This window comes from Dipodomys spectabilis, unplaced genomic scaffold (genome assembly GCF_019054845.1).
Source record: "Dipodomys spectabilis isolate Male_0828 unplaced genomic scaffold, ASM1905484v1 ptg000108l, whole genome shotgun sequence".
NCBI classification, from domain to species: Eukaryota; Metazoa; Chordata; class Mammalia; order Rodentia; family Heteromyidae; genus Dipodomys; species Dipodomys spectabilis.
The window spans coordinates 15,481,686-15,498,662 of NW_024870785.1; the positions used below are offsets into that span (position 1 = coordinate 15,481,686).

Sequence of the window (16,977 nt, forward strand, 5' to 3'; positions counted from 1 at the left end):
TTAGACTCGGCTGAACAAGAGAACATTAGCCATAGAGTTTTGCATACATTTACAAATCCCCCCACTTCCCTCCAAAAAACCCAGGGGAAAATGTTTTGCTTTTTGGGGCACCCTAGTCATGTAGCAATGACGGAATACTGACATGTGCAGGTCTGTGTGTGGGTAGGAAAGTGCGATTCTAAATGATGCTTAAAAAAGGTTTCAATCTCTCTCTAAGATAAGACAGTTAAGGAATGACATAATTTCTGTTAGACGACATGTCTCCCTAAATGGTAGCCAATTTTCTGTAAAAGGTTAACTATTAGCATCAACGTTCATTAACCACACAATTGCATTTATAATTAACAGCAACTCTTCCAGAAAAGTGTAGAGGGAAAGTTGAGAGCAGTGCATGGAGCCACTAATCATGGCTTGAGAATTTATCACCTTCAGTTACAAAAAGTGAAGTAAACAGAAACATTTGCTCTATATTTATAAATTGCTCAAAAATCCTTGCTAAAGATCTTACAAATTCAGTAATAATTACAGAACAATTCTAATCAATATTTAATAAGGCTAACTACATCCTTAGGTAGATATTTGATATGCTGGGATATTTAATGATGCCAATAGATCTTGGGAGAATAGGTGGATGATTGTAATTAAGCTCAGGATTACAACGACTTTCAAAAGGAAGGTCCTCCACTGAGTTCATGGGACTGACTGAAGCCATCTGGAAGCAGAATGCCCTGGTCAAATTTGATAAATGGCCCGTGGTCTATTTGTGTACGTCTCCATTCTTATGAGTAAGATATATGAGAGAAAAAGCTTAAGTCTGCCATCAAGTATCTGCAAGTATTTTATATATGATTGTAGTTAAATGTACAATTCTCTCAGGGGCCAATAATGTAATTTTCAGGAACAAACATAAAGTATTACTCCATTAAACAAGAGTGTTTCTTTGGATTCTTAAGGCCTGGAAAATTATATTTTTGTCTTAGGAGATACGACATAAAGCCAAGTAACATATAAAAGCCAATAATTTTTCATATGTCCATATTTCTGTACAGATTGATCCAATAGATGTCAAATATCTATCCTAAGGAAGTAATTGTGCCCTAATTAAATACACTCTAGAATAATTTATATCATGATATTATGTATTTAAAGAGAAAAGCATGTCCCAAATCCAGCACTCTGATACAGCTGCCAGTTGGGCATAGGTAGATATATATATATATCTATATATGTATATATATACAAATATATAGTTATACTCAGTGAAATTAACAAGACCCAAAGGTGGTATTGTCTAGGAATAAAAGGGATATTTTTTTGTTGTTGTTCACAAAAGTAACTTAATCTAGCACCACACATCAGAAAAACACAAAAATAGCACACTCTAGGTCTAAACAGCTATGTCTAAAATAGATTATATAGTAAAACCGGTATTATACAGCATATTGTGGATTTGATAAACAGATAAATATTTGCACTGAGTAGGCTGTTTATAATATAACATTTTCTTATCTATACAGAATGAGAGCCCAAAAGTTAACTGTATAGAAATGTGCAGAACAACATTAAATATTATGACTCAAAAGCAGAGACAAAGGTAAATTTGAAAGAAGAGTTAAGAGAGAAAATGTTTACAGGCCATTATAAGTTCTTAAGTTCATAGTAAATAAGGAATCAATTGCTCAAGTTGAAAAGCAGTAAACAAGAGATTGCATTTACATGCAGATGTCTAAAATTTGTATTTGTTTTTAAGTCTATGCACAAAAGTCATTTGTTTTATTGCTTGACATTCAGTTATGGCTAGATTATTTAACCTATTTTTTTTTGTACTTTGGAAACAAGAATATTCTTAAAGGTGCCATAAAAATGGACAACATTGAAAACGGTTTGCAAATAAACCACCTAACATTGCAGTTCTTTATACATATTAAAAGCCTTGTCTGGGGTTTGTCATATGTTAAAGATATTTAAACTGGGAAAATACGTTGTAGCTTGAAGCCTCCCATTGGCCCAAATATCCAATACAAAAACAGATCTCCACAAAAGGAGCAGGCAGACAATACAGGGACATCTAAAAGAAGCAGCCAGCTAATATCCTAATGTTCAAACTTTTACCACTGTTTTTATGAGATTTCAAACCACTATGGATAGGAAGAAAATGTTTGGATGCAGGAAGATGTATACAGTACATACGAATTATTATTTTTTGTGTGAAGTCATATTCACTATATTGCTCAAGAACGACCTGCATTTACATATGCAATCTGGTTAATGATAATCGAGTTCCTAGAATTAGTATTCAGTATTAGATTATAGAAACACAACTGGATTTAAAGTACATAATGAAGGATAGAAAATCACACATGAACACCAGGGAACTTTGTCATTCTTAGAGAACTTCATGGTGCGTGTGCGACAGGTCAAAGGTAACAGCAAGCTGTCTGTCCATTAGCTCTAGAGGGACTGAAGAAAAAAAAGTCTAGCACTGCTCATATGGCAAAACTAAATGTAAACAACAAACACGGATCCTCTAGGCATTCATTAAGATACCCACATTCACCTTCTCCACACAAGACTCCATGTTACATTGCATCACTGGAAAAAAAAATAACAAGGTGGGTTCTATTTGGATTAGATATTCTGCCATTCATTTGCAAGGAAATAAATGGCTGAACATAGTTATTGCTGTAAGTTCTGAGGGAATAGTTGAACATGGAGGCCCTCTCTTCTGTGGTGTCTCCTTGGTATAAAACCAAGCTTCTGGATTATTTCTTTACTTATTCTGAGAGTTTGATGAGACATTTGTACACACAAAGAAGTACATAAACCCCACACACAAATAAGTACACAGACCTGCAAGAATAAGCAAACAGCAGCAGTGGGCATGCCTTGATCATCCATTTAAAGAGATATTCCATTCATTAAGTACTAGTGTGTAGGGATAAAATGAAGACCTATCTTCTAGATCCTGAGAAACATATCAAGACTTACTGTTGGAACTGCATTTCTATTTGTGGGCACATAATATGACACATCGTCCCAAGTTGCTTTCACGGGGTTCTCATAATTTCATAAGTGGTTATGTTATAATATGTACGAGTGCTAACTTCTGGGTGTGCATGTGCAGAGAGTATGTATGAATAGAAGAGAAAGCTTTGTTATTGCTGGGTGATAGTGGCTCATGCCTGTAATCCTTGCTACTCACAAAGCTGAGATCTGAGGACTGCTATTTGAAGGCAGCCTGGGCGGGAGTCTGTGAGACTTCTTATCTCCAGTTAACCAGTAAGAAGTTCAAGTGGCAGAGCCTTGAATGAAAAGCACAGGGACAGTGCCCAGGCCCTGAGTTCAAGACCAGGACTGGCACAAACCCAGGATGTGGGGCATCATTATTTCCTGATAATCGGGGAAAGCTTTCTCTCTGTGCTTCTCTCTGGCAGTAAGAAAACACATTAATCTGCCAACTATGTCAAAATAATTACACTGACCTTCTCTGACTTTATGGGGAGGAATTTACAGGAGTATATGAATAACTCTGCATTTTCAAATATGTAATATGTGTACTTCCAAAAGCCAGATTATTTGTCCTTAAATATTAGCTCCTGTTATTAATTCATCAGCTAGAAACACAGGGATGTGGACATATTTTGCATAATTGTTTTACATAATTGTTTTACATAAAGATATTTTGGTTTGCTTATAGAGGAGAGAACACAGTGAAAATTACAGGTATTTGTTGGCATTAAAAAAAAAAAATCCTAGCTGGGGTCATGGTAGCTCATCTTGCCATCCTAGTTACTCAGGAAGCTGAGATCTGAGGCTGAAATCCAGCCCAGGAAAGGAAGTCTGTGAAATTCTAATTTCCAGTTAGTCACAAAAAGCCAGAAGCAGAGTTGTGGAGTGCAAGCCTTGAGTAGAAAAGCTCCAGTAGCAGCGCACGCACGTGCACTTACACACAAAATCCTTCATCTTGACCCTTCTCACTGTACTGATAGGTGGGGCATATAGTTTTTAAACTCCATAATCTGTAGCATCGGAAATAGCACAAGATGCCTAATTCTCTCTATATGCTTGTTTATCATGACTATTTCAATCACTAGAGAACTGGTTAGTAGAATAGAATACCTAAGGACTGTACTTAATTCTCTGTTGGTCTGTCACTATTTTCTTGAATACTTTGGCCTAACTTTACACTTCTGTGGGGGTTATTCACAAAACTGAAGTACATGTAAGTTTTGAACTCTGTAAAATGAGACAATCCTGCAGACACTATACACACACTCACACAATTTTTTTTTTACAATTCACTTGTGCCTTGGAGGGGGGGATAGTATTATCATTATTATTATTAAGAAGAAAAAAAAACACATTTTGTCCCAGTATACTGGCCACCCTGTTTTAAGAGTTTTAGAAATCCCTGAGCACATTGTTTCTGACTCTTAACCCCAACTCCAAAATGATAGGGCGTCTATCCTTGATACCAAGATGGATTGTCACTCACAGTAACTCATCATAAGGTGCTTAGTTACCCTCCCCCAACCAATCAGCACAAAGAACTGTCAGAAAATAACATTTTATTATTATCATTATCTTAAAATAGTAGCAGTGGAAGGACACATGGTTAAAACAATGTTTGAAAACAGTGGCTTTAGGATTATTATCTGGCTGCTTCTCAACAACAAGTGATTCGATCGACATTCCTTAGCCAAAAAAAAAAGGAAAAAAAAAACCACCCAAAACAAAAAAAACTGTACAAATATGTATTTTTTTTCCCTGAGGGATCAAGGTACACCCGCAAGAGCTCTATGTACATATTGCACTAACTAAGAGAGGAATGAGTAAGATGTGCAAAAAAGCAACAATGAGAAAAGCTCACACACTACTTAAACCTTTCCATGAAGGATTGTACTATGTTGTTTTGCATCTTGGAATGTCGGAACACAAACACCTAACTACTCCTTTGTCTAAAACTAACAAACAAAAACTAAAACACACCAAAAATACCAAAAACAAAACAAAACAAAACAACCCCATACATACATTTCTACTATGGCACATTCAATGAAATAAAAAGTTTTCCCAAAGACAGATAGACAAATCCCATCAAGAAAATAATACAAAGTTTTGTGTGTTTGTATTTTTTTTTTTAGAAAATTACATTACTTTCTTTGTTTCACATTACAAAATCTGTTTTTTTTTCCTTTACACAAATCACATTTTATTGCAGGAATAGTTCAAGTGCCATCAAATATTTATAGAAGGGTTAAAAAAATAGAAGTCTCTCTAAAGTGGTCCAGACAAGGCTTTGTATAGAATAAATCTTTTTTTTTTCTCCATCTTCTAAGTTTTGATTTAAGTCTTTTGAATACATTTTCTTTTCCACTGACACTTAGTAGCCTAGAAGCGATCCCACACACACACATCCACGCTCACATGCACACACGCACACACTCCCTCCTTCCTCCCCTGCCCCTCAGTCTACCCCCATACACTTACAAAGATCTGTTATCCACACTATAAAGAACAACCAAACTTAGCTGCAGTGTCTTAGGCGATGTTTTTAAGTTAGGAAGGGTGAATTAGGATGCTGAAGACTTAAAAGAAACAAAAAAACAAGATTTAACTAAAAAAAAAAAAAAAGTTGAACACTTATTTTAAAAAATCCGTAGCTTTCACACCATTTTCAGTCTGTCCAAAAAACACTTTCACCTACACTTCTGATTTCATTGTGACTAACGCCAGTACTTCACAATATTAACTTGATTGTTTGGACACCATGTGTGTCCACACACACACTCACACACCCACATACATATATTTTAAAGGCTTATTGGCCTTATGTAAAAAACAGTATATAAAGGGAACTACAGCAGACAAGCTGGCTATGAAGTGGTTCTAGTCCTTAAAAGACTAGTGGACATTTAAGTTTAGAATACTCTAATCAAATCAACTATTAAGATTATCTCTTTTGGTATCATCCAGGATTTTTATGTCACCCCATGAGTGTTTTTACTAATAAGGGAGAAAAAAATGCAAAGGTTTACATCCTTCTCTGGACTCCATATTCCTCTCAGTTGCATTTATTTGTTGAGCTTCAGATCCCATCTCAGATCAAAATAAAGAGTTCTCTCCATTTCTCTGAGCCCATCTCTGTCTCTACTGTTCTGTTCTCACACTGTCGGTGGACTTTGCTTTGAAAGTTTACCTCCTGCTTTTCATCCAGAAATGCTTTAGAAGCAGCAGTATATGACTTATAGATCGCCTAACTATTACTGAGATTAGAGCTTTTTTCTGTTTCCAAATTGGGTATGTGTAAAATCCTTTCTGAGCAAAGCAATTTCCTAAAGTTCAACATTGCATTCTCTCTCACCCTTAGAGAAGTTCAGTTGGCTTTTCTTCTTCTTCACAAATGGACACTGGAATTAGGTTTAGTTGCTCTTTAATATGCTAGCACCTGAGGCTGGTCATATTCAGAAAGCTTTGGTTAAAAACAAGTTAATATACTTTAATAAAACCATCCCTAAATTTAGTGAATTTAAATCACCAAAAGGGAAAACAAAACAACAACAAAACAACCCCATCCCCACCCACCTCACTAAAGGAGAGAGAACAGAAAAATACTGGACAAATAAATAAATGAACTTGGTACTCTTCAGAGTATAAATACTATGAATCTTTAAAGGAACTATGTACTTAAATAAAAATTTGATTTAACCCTTCTTGCCCAAATATAAATACTATACGCTGACAGTTAACCTCTGTATATAAACACTCACATAAAATTTTATATGCCTGTAAGATAGTTAAGTAAATATTACTCTTCTATTCATGGTTCAACCATTACTATATTTTTGAAAAAAATTTGGATGTTATTTAGGCTTCATACACACATCTGTGTAAATAATTCCTTCCCCTGTTCTAAATTCCCCAGGAAACAAGTCAATGGAGTTACACAGAGTGAGGTCTCTGGGAAGCCAGCCCTGGCCATCTAGATGGACATCAGCAGGAATCAGAGGATTCTAGAGGGACCCTAGTGTTGCAGAAGGCTCTCAAGTGCAAAGGGTTTCTGGGGGACTCCCCCTTTTATACCATACAATATATTCCCATGTCCTTAGAGCCATGTTCTTTGATGTCAGACCAGGAACTTGAGCCCCCATCCCTAGTGTGACTAAAAAGAAAAACGTTCTAAATGCCTACATTCCCCAAAGGTCCCTGGGCATTAAAATATGCACACCTGTGTACAGCGGACTGTTCATTTCTCTCTCTCCCACTGGGGATTATTAAAAAATAATACAAACAACAAAAAAACCTCAATATTTCTCACCTGAACACACAAGCCAACCAATCTTCTAAATATTGAGTAAAATAAATTAGAATCCACAGTTTTCTAGTAAGGGTAAACGCAAGAATAAACGTTGGCAGCTAGCATCAACTTCACTTTTAAAGGCTTAAAATACTTAAATAAGAAAAACAGGTCCAACCTCGAACACCTCCCTCACTCTTCTACCCATGGTCTACCAGGACCTAGAGGGCAGTGTTGTAGAACCGTGGTGTCTGGGAATAGCTAGTATAGAATCAGTGTACTCTTGAGATGAACTCTTGGGGTTCCTAGATTAAACCGAGAACATCAAACATTCACATCATGCTTTATTTCCTCAAACAATGCATGTGCCATTGTTCCAGATATAATCTTTGGGTTCTAGATTCTAATAAATATTCTGGTTACTTATTTGTTGTCAAAGCATTCCAAGTTGAGACTTAAGCCATGAGGACTGAATCTTGGACAAGGAACCTCTTTTCCCTAACCTCTCAAAGGTGGCATTTAAAGACACACACACGTGTGTGTGTGTGTGTGTGTGTGTGTGTGTGTGTGTGTGTGTGTGTGTCTTTAAATGCACTGGATGGTTTAAAAATGTCCACAGAGCTACTTTTTCAACTTTGTATGAAGCATAAACACATCGATTCTTAAACTTAACCAGAAAAAAACAAAAGCAAAGTATAATTTAGGGAGAATTCCATTTCAAATTCCAAATTTCACATGTGGGAAGAATATTTGCAATATTGTTGATTTCTAGATATGACCAGCCAGTCTTTTTAAAAAGTAATTTTGTAAACAGCAGCATAAATACCTCCCGACATACCTTCCAAGCCTTCTCAGTTCAACTTGTGTTTCTGGTGTACATGGAACACGACAGTGAACACAGCTAGCATTTAATTTAAAGAAAAAAAAAGGTGCAAAATGAAAGTGCCTTAATCAATTCAACAAGAAAAGCTACACCATAACTACATTTTATATTAATTAAAAACAATATATAAACAATCTCTCTTTTTCTTTAAGCTATATATAGTCTTCATGCCCATTTACCCTGTAATATATTATAATGCTATTGTTGGTAGAGCTCTTGCGCTCTTTTCTAGGCCGTCCTGCTGACTGGAAATACTCGGTGAGACAACGAAAAAACTTCCTTCATGAAACAGAGCAAAGTCGTGTGAAGTAAATGCTGCTACCTCCACCATACACACACACACACACCAGCCACCGATTTTTTTCTTGTTGGACTCTCCGTTGGAACGTACAGACTGGTCGAGCTGTAGAAAGTCTGGGCAGTGACCTACAAGGAAGGGGGAAAAAAAATCCTCCGACTTTAGTAAATCATCCTTCTGCTGTAAACAGAGGTCAAAGCTCGAGACGTCAAGACAGAAAAAAGGGTCCATATCTGTAGGCAGAATGGAAATCATATGCGTGAGAAAAACGAAGTTCAACTTTTATTTGCTTCCATTGTCTCCCCTCCTTTGCCTGACCCCCAATCACAAAAAAAAAAAAAAAAATGTGCAGTGTGTTGGCGCTCCAGGGCTGTCTGTGCAGGGCCATAAAAAGTGTCTTGGTTACTTTTTTTTTTTTATTGTTGTTGGTTTTTTTTTTTCCGTTTTCTTTTTCATATTTATACTTCAGACATTCTTGAAGTACTTGGGTGATAACCTTTACCCGTCAATTTGCATCGCTGGCTCAAATTCTGAAGTGAACAACTCTTTGTATAATGGAGGAAAATGAAGTCGTACAATGTCTGGGTATATTGCTTTAAATGCCATTAGCTTTTCTGTATGCCGTCCGCATAAGGCTCTTAACGTAGACACCTTGCATATTAACTGTAAGTGGGGGGAAAAAGGACACCATGTCAGGGGAGGACAGACATAAGGTTGTAAAAGAAATGAAGGAATCTGGATGCTCTTTATTTGCAACTTTGCTGACTGGGGAAACACAGTTGAAATTCTTACCCCTTTAATCATAGAGGACTGGTAAGAAAAAAAAAAGATCTTGTCCTGTCATTGACTGTTACAAATCACTGAGTGCTATTTCAAGGATGAACAATTTAACCTGAGGAAAGTATTCACAAGCCAAGTTGGTCCTGCTCATCAATGCTGGATCAAATGAGAACCTAAGGCGCTCTCCTCTTCTCCCTAATCCAAAGTGCTTTCTGCTCCACCATTTAGTCCCTTCTCTGTGGGAAGAGGGCGCGTGATGGACAAGTGGAGATAGTCCACGGTTATCTGGCCACCCCAACTATCCACCCCACATCTTATCCAGAACTTCAGTACTAGTTAGATCCAAGGATGTAACAGTTCTGCTCGCTAAACTATCCCTATTCATAGGGAGGCCAATATGCAATTCTACAGGTGACCTAGAGTCCGAAGGCCTGGATGGAAGTCCCTGCTTTGACCATGGGGCCATGACCCTTTGGGGACTAGTCATGTGCCAAGGGCTTCTGCCAGCATGCTCCACGCTATGCAGTAATTCAGCCACACCAATGAGAACCTGCGGGCTCACCTTTGTTAGTATTCCATCTTCTCGGTGGTTCTTCTGTAAGACATGTTGAAGAGCTAGCTGAATTTTCTGCTGCAGTTTTTCAATTTTTACCTTTTCCTGCAGCCAGGAGCGATCTAAATGTGAGAAATGGTTGTCTTTAGTGTCACTCCTCCAACAAGGCGTCAGGCCTCCCCCATTCTGCCCTCACCCCTGGGATGCAGATTTTCCTATGCTACAATGCACACTAAGAGATGCACAGTCTGGGTTTATTCTCCTTCCAAAATCTGCTGCTAAAAGAGTAGGAAAATGAACCATGACAGTGATAAAAAGAAATAGTGTTAACCTTCCCATTTTCACTGGTATTTGAAGGAAGGGAGCCATTGCAATGTAAGGCCATACAGGCAGAGCTGCAAATGAATCTGCCCTGGTCTGGCCAGGCTTTCATATACACTTCTCAAAGATGTTTTCTCAATCCTGCTAGCCTTTTTGGAAAATTGAAATTGCTTTATAATGCAGGTCTACTAAGGTTGTCAATCGAATTTCAAGGCTAGCCCCTCTACCACTTGAGTATAGCTCCACTTCTGGCTTTTTGGTGGTTAGAGGTAAGCGACTCTTGGCCTTTTCTGTCTGGACCAGCACTTGGCAGTGATCCTTGGACCTCAGCCTCCTGAGTAGGATTACAGGTGTGGGTTACCCAAACCCAGCAGGGGCCTTATGTTTATGCTTAGCTTTTTGGCTCAAGACTAGAGCTCTATCATTTGTGCCACACCACTGCTTCTGGCTTTTTGGTAGTTAATTGGAGGTGAAAGTCTCATGAGTTTATCTACTCAGACTGGCTTCAAACTGTCATTCTCGGATCCGCACTTTTCTTTTTCTTTCTTCCTTTCTTTTTGCCAGTCCTGGGCTTTGAACTGTGGGCCTAGGTGCTGTCCTTAAGCTCCTTTTGCTCAAGGCTAGCATTCTGCCACTTGAGCTACAGCTCCACTCCTGGCTTTTTCTGTGGTTAATTGGAGACAAGAGTCTTACAGGCTTTCTTGGCTTTCTGGGCTGGCTTCAAATGGTGATCCTCATGCGTGAGCCACCAGCACCTGGGCAGGTCTCTGCTTCTTGAGTAGCTAAGATTGCAAGTATGAGTGCACCCAGCTAGGTAGGGAGTCTTCAAAGGGCATGCTGCCTTGGAGGCTGGTGTTAAGAGCAGCAACTCTCCCACAGTGTTTGTGTTGGAACACAGAAGAAGTTAATTCTGGACTGGGTTTTACTTGGTTATCAGTCCCTAAGATTCTATCTAAAAGAAAAGATTCTACTGAAAAGAGGTCTGTGTTTGTGTCTGTAGAGGGGTTTTTTTGAAAACAGGAAAAAATAATTTACTAAGGCTAACAGGGGCTCTTGGAAGCCCCTCAGACACTCAGTTGCCAGTCAGAGGACTCACCTTGTAAAACTTCACCTGGACCATTTAACAACCACTTTCTTTCTCTTTAAATTTTATCGTAAAGGTGATGGACAGAGAGGATTCAGTTACGTAAGGTAATGGAGTTCATTTCTTTTTGATCAGTGTTACCCCTCCCTCACTCTTCCTCCCCAACCACTTTCTTTTTACCTGGTTGTCTTACCTGCTGACATCAGGACAAATGCAGAAAATAATGCAATTTCATCTTCAGTCAGGTGCATAGAACATAAACTCTTTCCAAATTCAAACACAAAGCTAATAAAGTCTTCACAACCTGGCAAAATACAAATAAAGGTAGTCTAAGATTATTTGGTTATTAACCTATTGGGAAAAATATGGAACAAGATAAAAAAGCTCCAGTCGTTGAAGATCAGTAAGCACAGTAATACCGTTTATAGTTCAAAAGCTGTGAGAGGATAAATTCACTCAACTTTGTTTTCAACTCTGTTATGTAAAACACTCATAGTTGGTCACTTAGGGCTCACACCTGTACTCCTAGCTATTCAGCTTGAGATCTGAGGATCGAGATTCAAAGCCAGCCCAGGCAGGAAAGTCCATGAGATTCTTATCTTCAATTAACCACCAAAAAAGCCAGAAGTGAAGGTCTGGCTCAATCCGTAGAATGCCAGCCTTGGGCGAAAAAAGCTAAGTAAGAGTGTGAGACCCTGAGTTCAAGCCCTAGTACTGGCACAGAAATAAATAAATCACCCTTAAAAATGATGACAAATGACACAGACTGACAGTAAAGCTACCATAATTATTTATCAAACTGATGACACAGAATGTAATGGTCAACAAAAAAATCAAATCTTCAATAGTCAGGTTAAGTTTGGTGTCTGTTCTTTCCGATTTACCTGTTACGTTTAAAAATAGCAGTGAGGTCTCCCATGCAATTTAAAGCAAATAACTTAATGCCATATATCTTGGATTCCTTTTCATTCTTCTTAATGACTAGATCTCACTTTAAGTTACAGAAATCCAGAACATTTTATTTATATAGTATATGCCATCTTTTGTTTTTTTCTTAGTTATATTTTATTTCTTGGCTATTTGTGTTTCCTTCTCATTAATGGTTTTTGTTTGAGGGTGTCAGGAAGGGCAGACATTTTGCTCTTTGCTTGATTTTTATGTACCAAATCATATTGTAAGTTACTTCAACATTTATCCACTGAAAATCTGATTTCTTAAAATCTGAAGGGGGGAAAGTCTATTGGAGATGAATAAGCTAGCTCAGGAGCAGGTTAGGCTGAGGTCGAGGTAGACTGTTTGCATATATGAGAACAGAACAGAGGAACAAGTCGAAATTGTCTTAGGAGGAAAAGAAGAGGAGCAGAGGGAGGGATAAAAGAGGTGCGATTGATTGGAATACATTGTAGACATGCATGGAAATCTCTCTCCCCCCAGTATAACTAATGTATGTTAGTTCAAACACATCAAAGAGGGGGAACTAGACGAATATGTACAATTAATTGCTTCAATCCCGAACTAGAAAGTAAAACTTGAGAGGTTTACCTACAGTGGAAGCCAAAAGCATTTGAGATGTATCACTTTCCCACAGTGACTAACTGCAGAAGCATAACGTCCTTTAATGTGGATGTGCAGTGGGCCAGCTTCCATGTTGTCCATTCAGTGCTTCCGTCCAACCCACCGCTTTCCTCAGATTGCCGATTTATGGACGAGATACCCTGAGATTTCCTTACCTAAGGATTTGAAGACATCTGGGCTGGCATACTTCCCATCAAAGTACACGGTGTTGTTCTGAGAGTCAAAGGCACGGCACATTCTGATAAACACCACCTCTAGGGAACCTGAGCAGAGGCAGAAGTGGTTTGGGTCATTTTTTCACTGGGAGTTTACTTCTCTCTGTCCCACAGGCCCAGCTTGAGACTATAAGCACAGGCTATTATGGTAAAACTCAGTTAACTGGAAGGAAGATTGATTTACAGGTGACTTTTTTTGTGTGTCAGTGCTGGGGCTTGAACTAAATGCTTGGGCACTGACCCTGAGCTCCTTTCTCAAGGCTAGAGCTCTACCATTTGAGCCAAAGAACCACTTCCGGCTTTTCCTAGAGATGAAGAGTCTCACAGACTTTCCTGCCTGGGCTGGCTTTGAACTGCAATCCTAAAATCTCAGCCTCCTGAGTAGCTGAGATTACAGGAGAGAGCCACCAGCACCCAGCTTTCTTGATACTGTTTTGCCTTGGAATGACAGTCTGAGTTGTTAGAACATCATTTATTCATATTTAGTATTCTTCATTATCCCCAAATTAAGGGATTACTGAACTCTACGCGCCCTCCCTAACAGGACCGCATGTTGGCACATGGAAGGGGTAAGACGCAGGAGATGATTACATTCAGGAATGGTGGTGTCTTTCACCTGAAACTTTTCTCTCAGGAGAAGCAAAATGAAAGACATGGTGCCTGAACCTGACTTTAAAAATCTTGAAAAAAATTAGGACTTAACTTTCTGCTAAGATAAATCTGAGTCCGTATCATTAGCAGGGAAAAAACCCCCACACTTGACACCTTCCTTAGCAAGCAATTTCTCTAACGAGCAGAAGGAAAGCACGTTAGGAAGAGACCTTAGAATCCTCTTGTAAAGCACATACCTGCTTTCAGAAGCACAATTTGATCATTTTGACACAACTCCATAAATCCATCAATGCGTTTGGCAAACTCCACCACATACTGTATAGCTTCTGTGATTTTGATGGCACATAATTGCCACATCACCTCCCGCTGCTGTGAGGGAGAAACACATGAGTATATCAGTTACCCAACACCTTTGGCACCGTGGCTTTGAGGACTGCTGGGTTCTAATATCCTCCTTTGGAAAATTGATTCAAAATGCCTAGAGGACTCACACAGAGACCCATGCAGAGTTTTCCTGTTATTCCAGTTATAAGGATTGTGTTTCTTCCTTCTCTGATTATGCTCTTACAGTTTGTGTGTGTGTGTGGACATGTGGGTGTGGGTGTGTGGTAAACAATGGGACAGGAGTAACATGTTACAAATATACAGGTCAGAAAAGGTGAACAGAAGTCAGGGAAACAGCACATGCCCATATATGTTTTAGCCCATACGTGTTTTGCCACAGAATGGTAAAAGTGGATCTTCTTTCAAACAAATCAGTTTGCTTGGGAAACTGAACAACAGTACTGAGAAGGAGGGGAAGAATAGGAGAACGGTAAAATGTATTAGGGTACCCATCTGTTGAGCTAGAGGCTGTGTGGCAGCCTCAACTCAGCATCTTCATAAGAACTTCTTCCTCATTGTCTAGATCTGACAATGGAGGAGCACATTTCACAGCTACGAGCTAGAGGAGCTGGATTCAAATCCATGCACACAGCCCACTGTGAAATGCCATTTCGTATGGCTTGCTGTGTCTTAACTGCTTTCTTGTCTCTGCTATGTAGCTTTGGAGAACAGGGCATCTGCTACCTCAAAGGCAAGCAAAGTAATATGTTGGCAGTTCCCACCTTGCCTGTTAATTTCCCTTCATGCAGTCACACTACAGTTTAATCTCAGGGTTGCCTGTTTCCCACTTGGTTTAAGACTGTATCTACAGACAATGTCTTTAAGACTATGTTTATATAATAAATAGGGTCTGAGAAACACTAAATTGTGAGCTAGGAATCCCAGCCTGGTCCTTATATTCCCATACTCTAGCCATATTCTATGGGATGTTAGTTTCCTCATGAAGGGGGGAATTAACCTAGATAATCCCCATGCTCTTTTGTAAGCTTGAATCTCTAATTACTGTGAAGACCCACCAGGTCTTCTTTTGCCAAAGGCAAATGGATTCTCAGAAGTTCTCAATCAGTATTGTATGGAAAAAGACAAGATGCAGCTCCATCCATCAGATTCATTATAAAAGATTCAGATCAGATTAGGATCTTAGCTACCAAACCCTGTATTTTTTGTTTTGTTTGTTTTCTGGTTGGTCCTGGGGTTTGAACTTGAGGCCTGGGTGCTGTCTCTGAGCTTCCTTGCTCAAAGCTAGTACTCTACCACATTGAGCTATAGCCCCACTTCTGGTTTTTTGGTGGTTAATTGGAGATAAGAATCTCAGACTTTGCTGTTGCAGCTGGCTTTGAACTGTAATCTTCAGATCTCAGCCTCCTGACTAGCTAGCATTACCGGTATAATCACTAGCACCCAGCTTCCAAACTCTATTTTTATATATGCTTTCTAAACTCCTGGTTAACCTCTGGTAACATGAGGCTGAGCTCCTTTGACATCAACTTCTAGACCTTAAAAATCTTCCTTTGGAAGATTAGAACAAGTTTGTACAGACTTTGGGAAGTGTTTGATCAGGTTCTGTGTTGACACACAGAGGGAGCTATGTGTGCGCACACAAACCAAAAAGAAATCGCCACATCTCAGTGACAACAACAAAGCCTCAAGCTCTGGAAGAAATGATTTTGTTAAGCAGAAATCTGATATCTGAGGAAAGCCATTCATTCTGTTTGCTTAAATCAATCTCTTACACCCTTTCCCAATGTGGCTTCACAGTCTTAAGGAAAATCCTTCGGGTTCTACCTTGTTTTGATAGTTCTCAATTTCTTCCTGCAGGAAGGTCTGCCACGTGATCTGCTGCAGCTCTTCTCTCAAGTATTGGCAGGTTTCCAGGTGTGACTTAGATATATTCTGTGCAAGGTGTTCTAAGGAGAAAAGGAGAAGTCACAAATATGGAAAGCCACTTTTTTGTTTGATAAGCAGTGATTCCTTAACTATTTGCTTTAGAAAGTAGTAAGTAAGCCAGATGCTAGTGACTCATACTGTAATCTTAGCCCCCTGGAAGTTGAGATCTGAGGATTATGATTTGAAAAGTCTGATAGCGGGCAGAAAAATCAGAGACATCTCCAGTCAACTAGCAAAAAAAGTAGGAAGTGGAGGTACGGCTCAAGTGGTACAGCACCAGCCTTGAGCGGACAAAGCCAAGGGACAGTGCTACTCCCAGGGTTCATTCCCCAGTATGGTACAAAAGGAATGATGAGTGTCCATACTGCTTTTATCGAAAGAAGAAACGAGATCACTCTGTGTTGGGAAACTTGAGGATGGAGGACAGGGCCTTGGCAAAGCCAGTGTCAATGGCTGGATGACTTCAAAGACTTGGCCAACCTTGAGCTTGGTTTTTTTTTTTTTTTTTTTTGGTGCATTTACCTCACTGTCTGGGAATGAACAACTATTGACCTACTTAAGAATGGGAAAATGATGGATGGGAACTTGGTGGCGTTTTAATGACACTCAAGGGAATGATTATGCTTGGACAAGTAGGAAATTGTATTTGTCAGTGACGACGACGACAACTCTGCATTTGCTTATCCTACTAGTGGCGGGCCAAATAACGCTGAGCTAGTGATGAGGGAAGTAAAGAGCTAGACTCTGGATAGAGATGAGCTGCGTCTGTACCTCAGCCCCGTGACTTACTTGCTGTATGATCTGGGGTATGTTGCTCAGCCTTTCTGTGCTTTAACTTCCTCATCTGTGAAAGGGAGGGCAGTTTAATAGAGCTCTCTGTTTTCTGGGGCTGCTGTGAGAGTTCGTGAGTTTGAGCAGGCAGGAATGGGGAGGGTCACGTAGCGTGTGCTGTGTTGTTACACCTGAGCGCAAGAGGATGGAGTAGACTGAAGTAAGGACCAGACGACATTAGCACGTTCGGTGCCAGGGATATGTGCAGACAAAACTGAAACAGGTAATTCAAGTCAGTAGACCAGGAAATAACAAAA

At 39.3% G+C, this 16,977-nt stretch overlaps 1 protein-coding gene across 1 annotated transcript in view; it reads right to left on the minus strand.

Moving 5' to 3' along the window:
- Nucleotides 1–8,099: 8,099 nt before the first annotated feature.
- The window catches only part of Rora (RAR related orphan receptor A), a 93,966-nt gene continuing 85,088 nt past the window's right edge, over nucleotides 8,100–16,977 (minus strand). Inside the window, exons 5-10 of the mRNA XM_042687394.1 lie at nucleotides 15,788–15,909; nucleotides 13,855–13,987; nucleotides 12,947–13,054; nucleotides 11,410–11,520; nucleotides 9,821–9,933; nucleotides 8,100–9,141 (exon numbers count right to left, since the gene is read on the minus strand). Of these exons, the coding sequence (XP_042543328.1) occupies nucleotides 8,977–9,141; nucleotides 9,821–9,933; nucleotides 11,410–11,520; nucleotides 12,947–13,054; nucleotides 13,855–13,987; nucleotides 15,788–15,909 (752 nt within the window). The 3' untranslated portion in view covers nucleotides 8,100–8,976. The remainder of the gene's footprint in view (nucleotides 9,142–9,820; nucleotides 9,934–11,409; nucleotides 11,521–12,946; nucleotides 13,055–13,854; nucleotides 13,988–15,787; nucleotides 15,910–16,977) is intronic.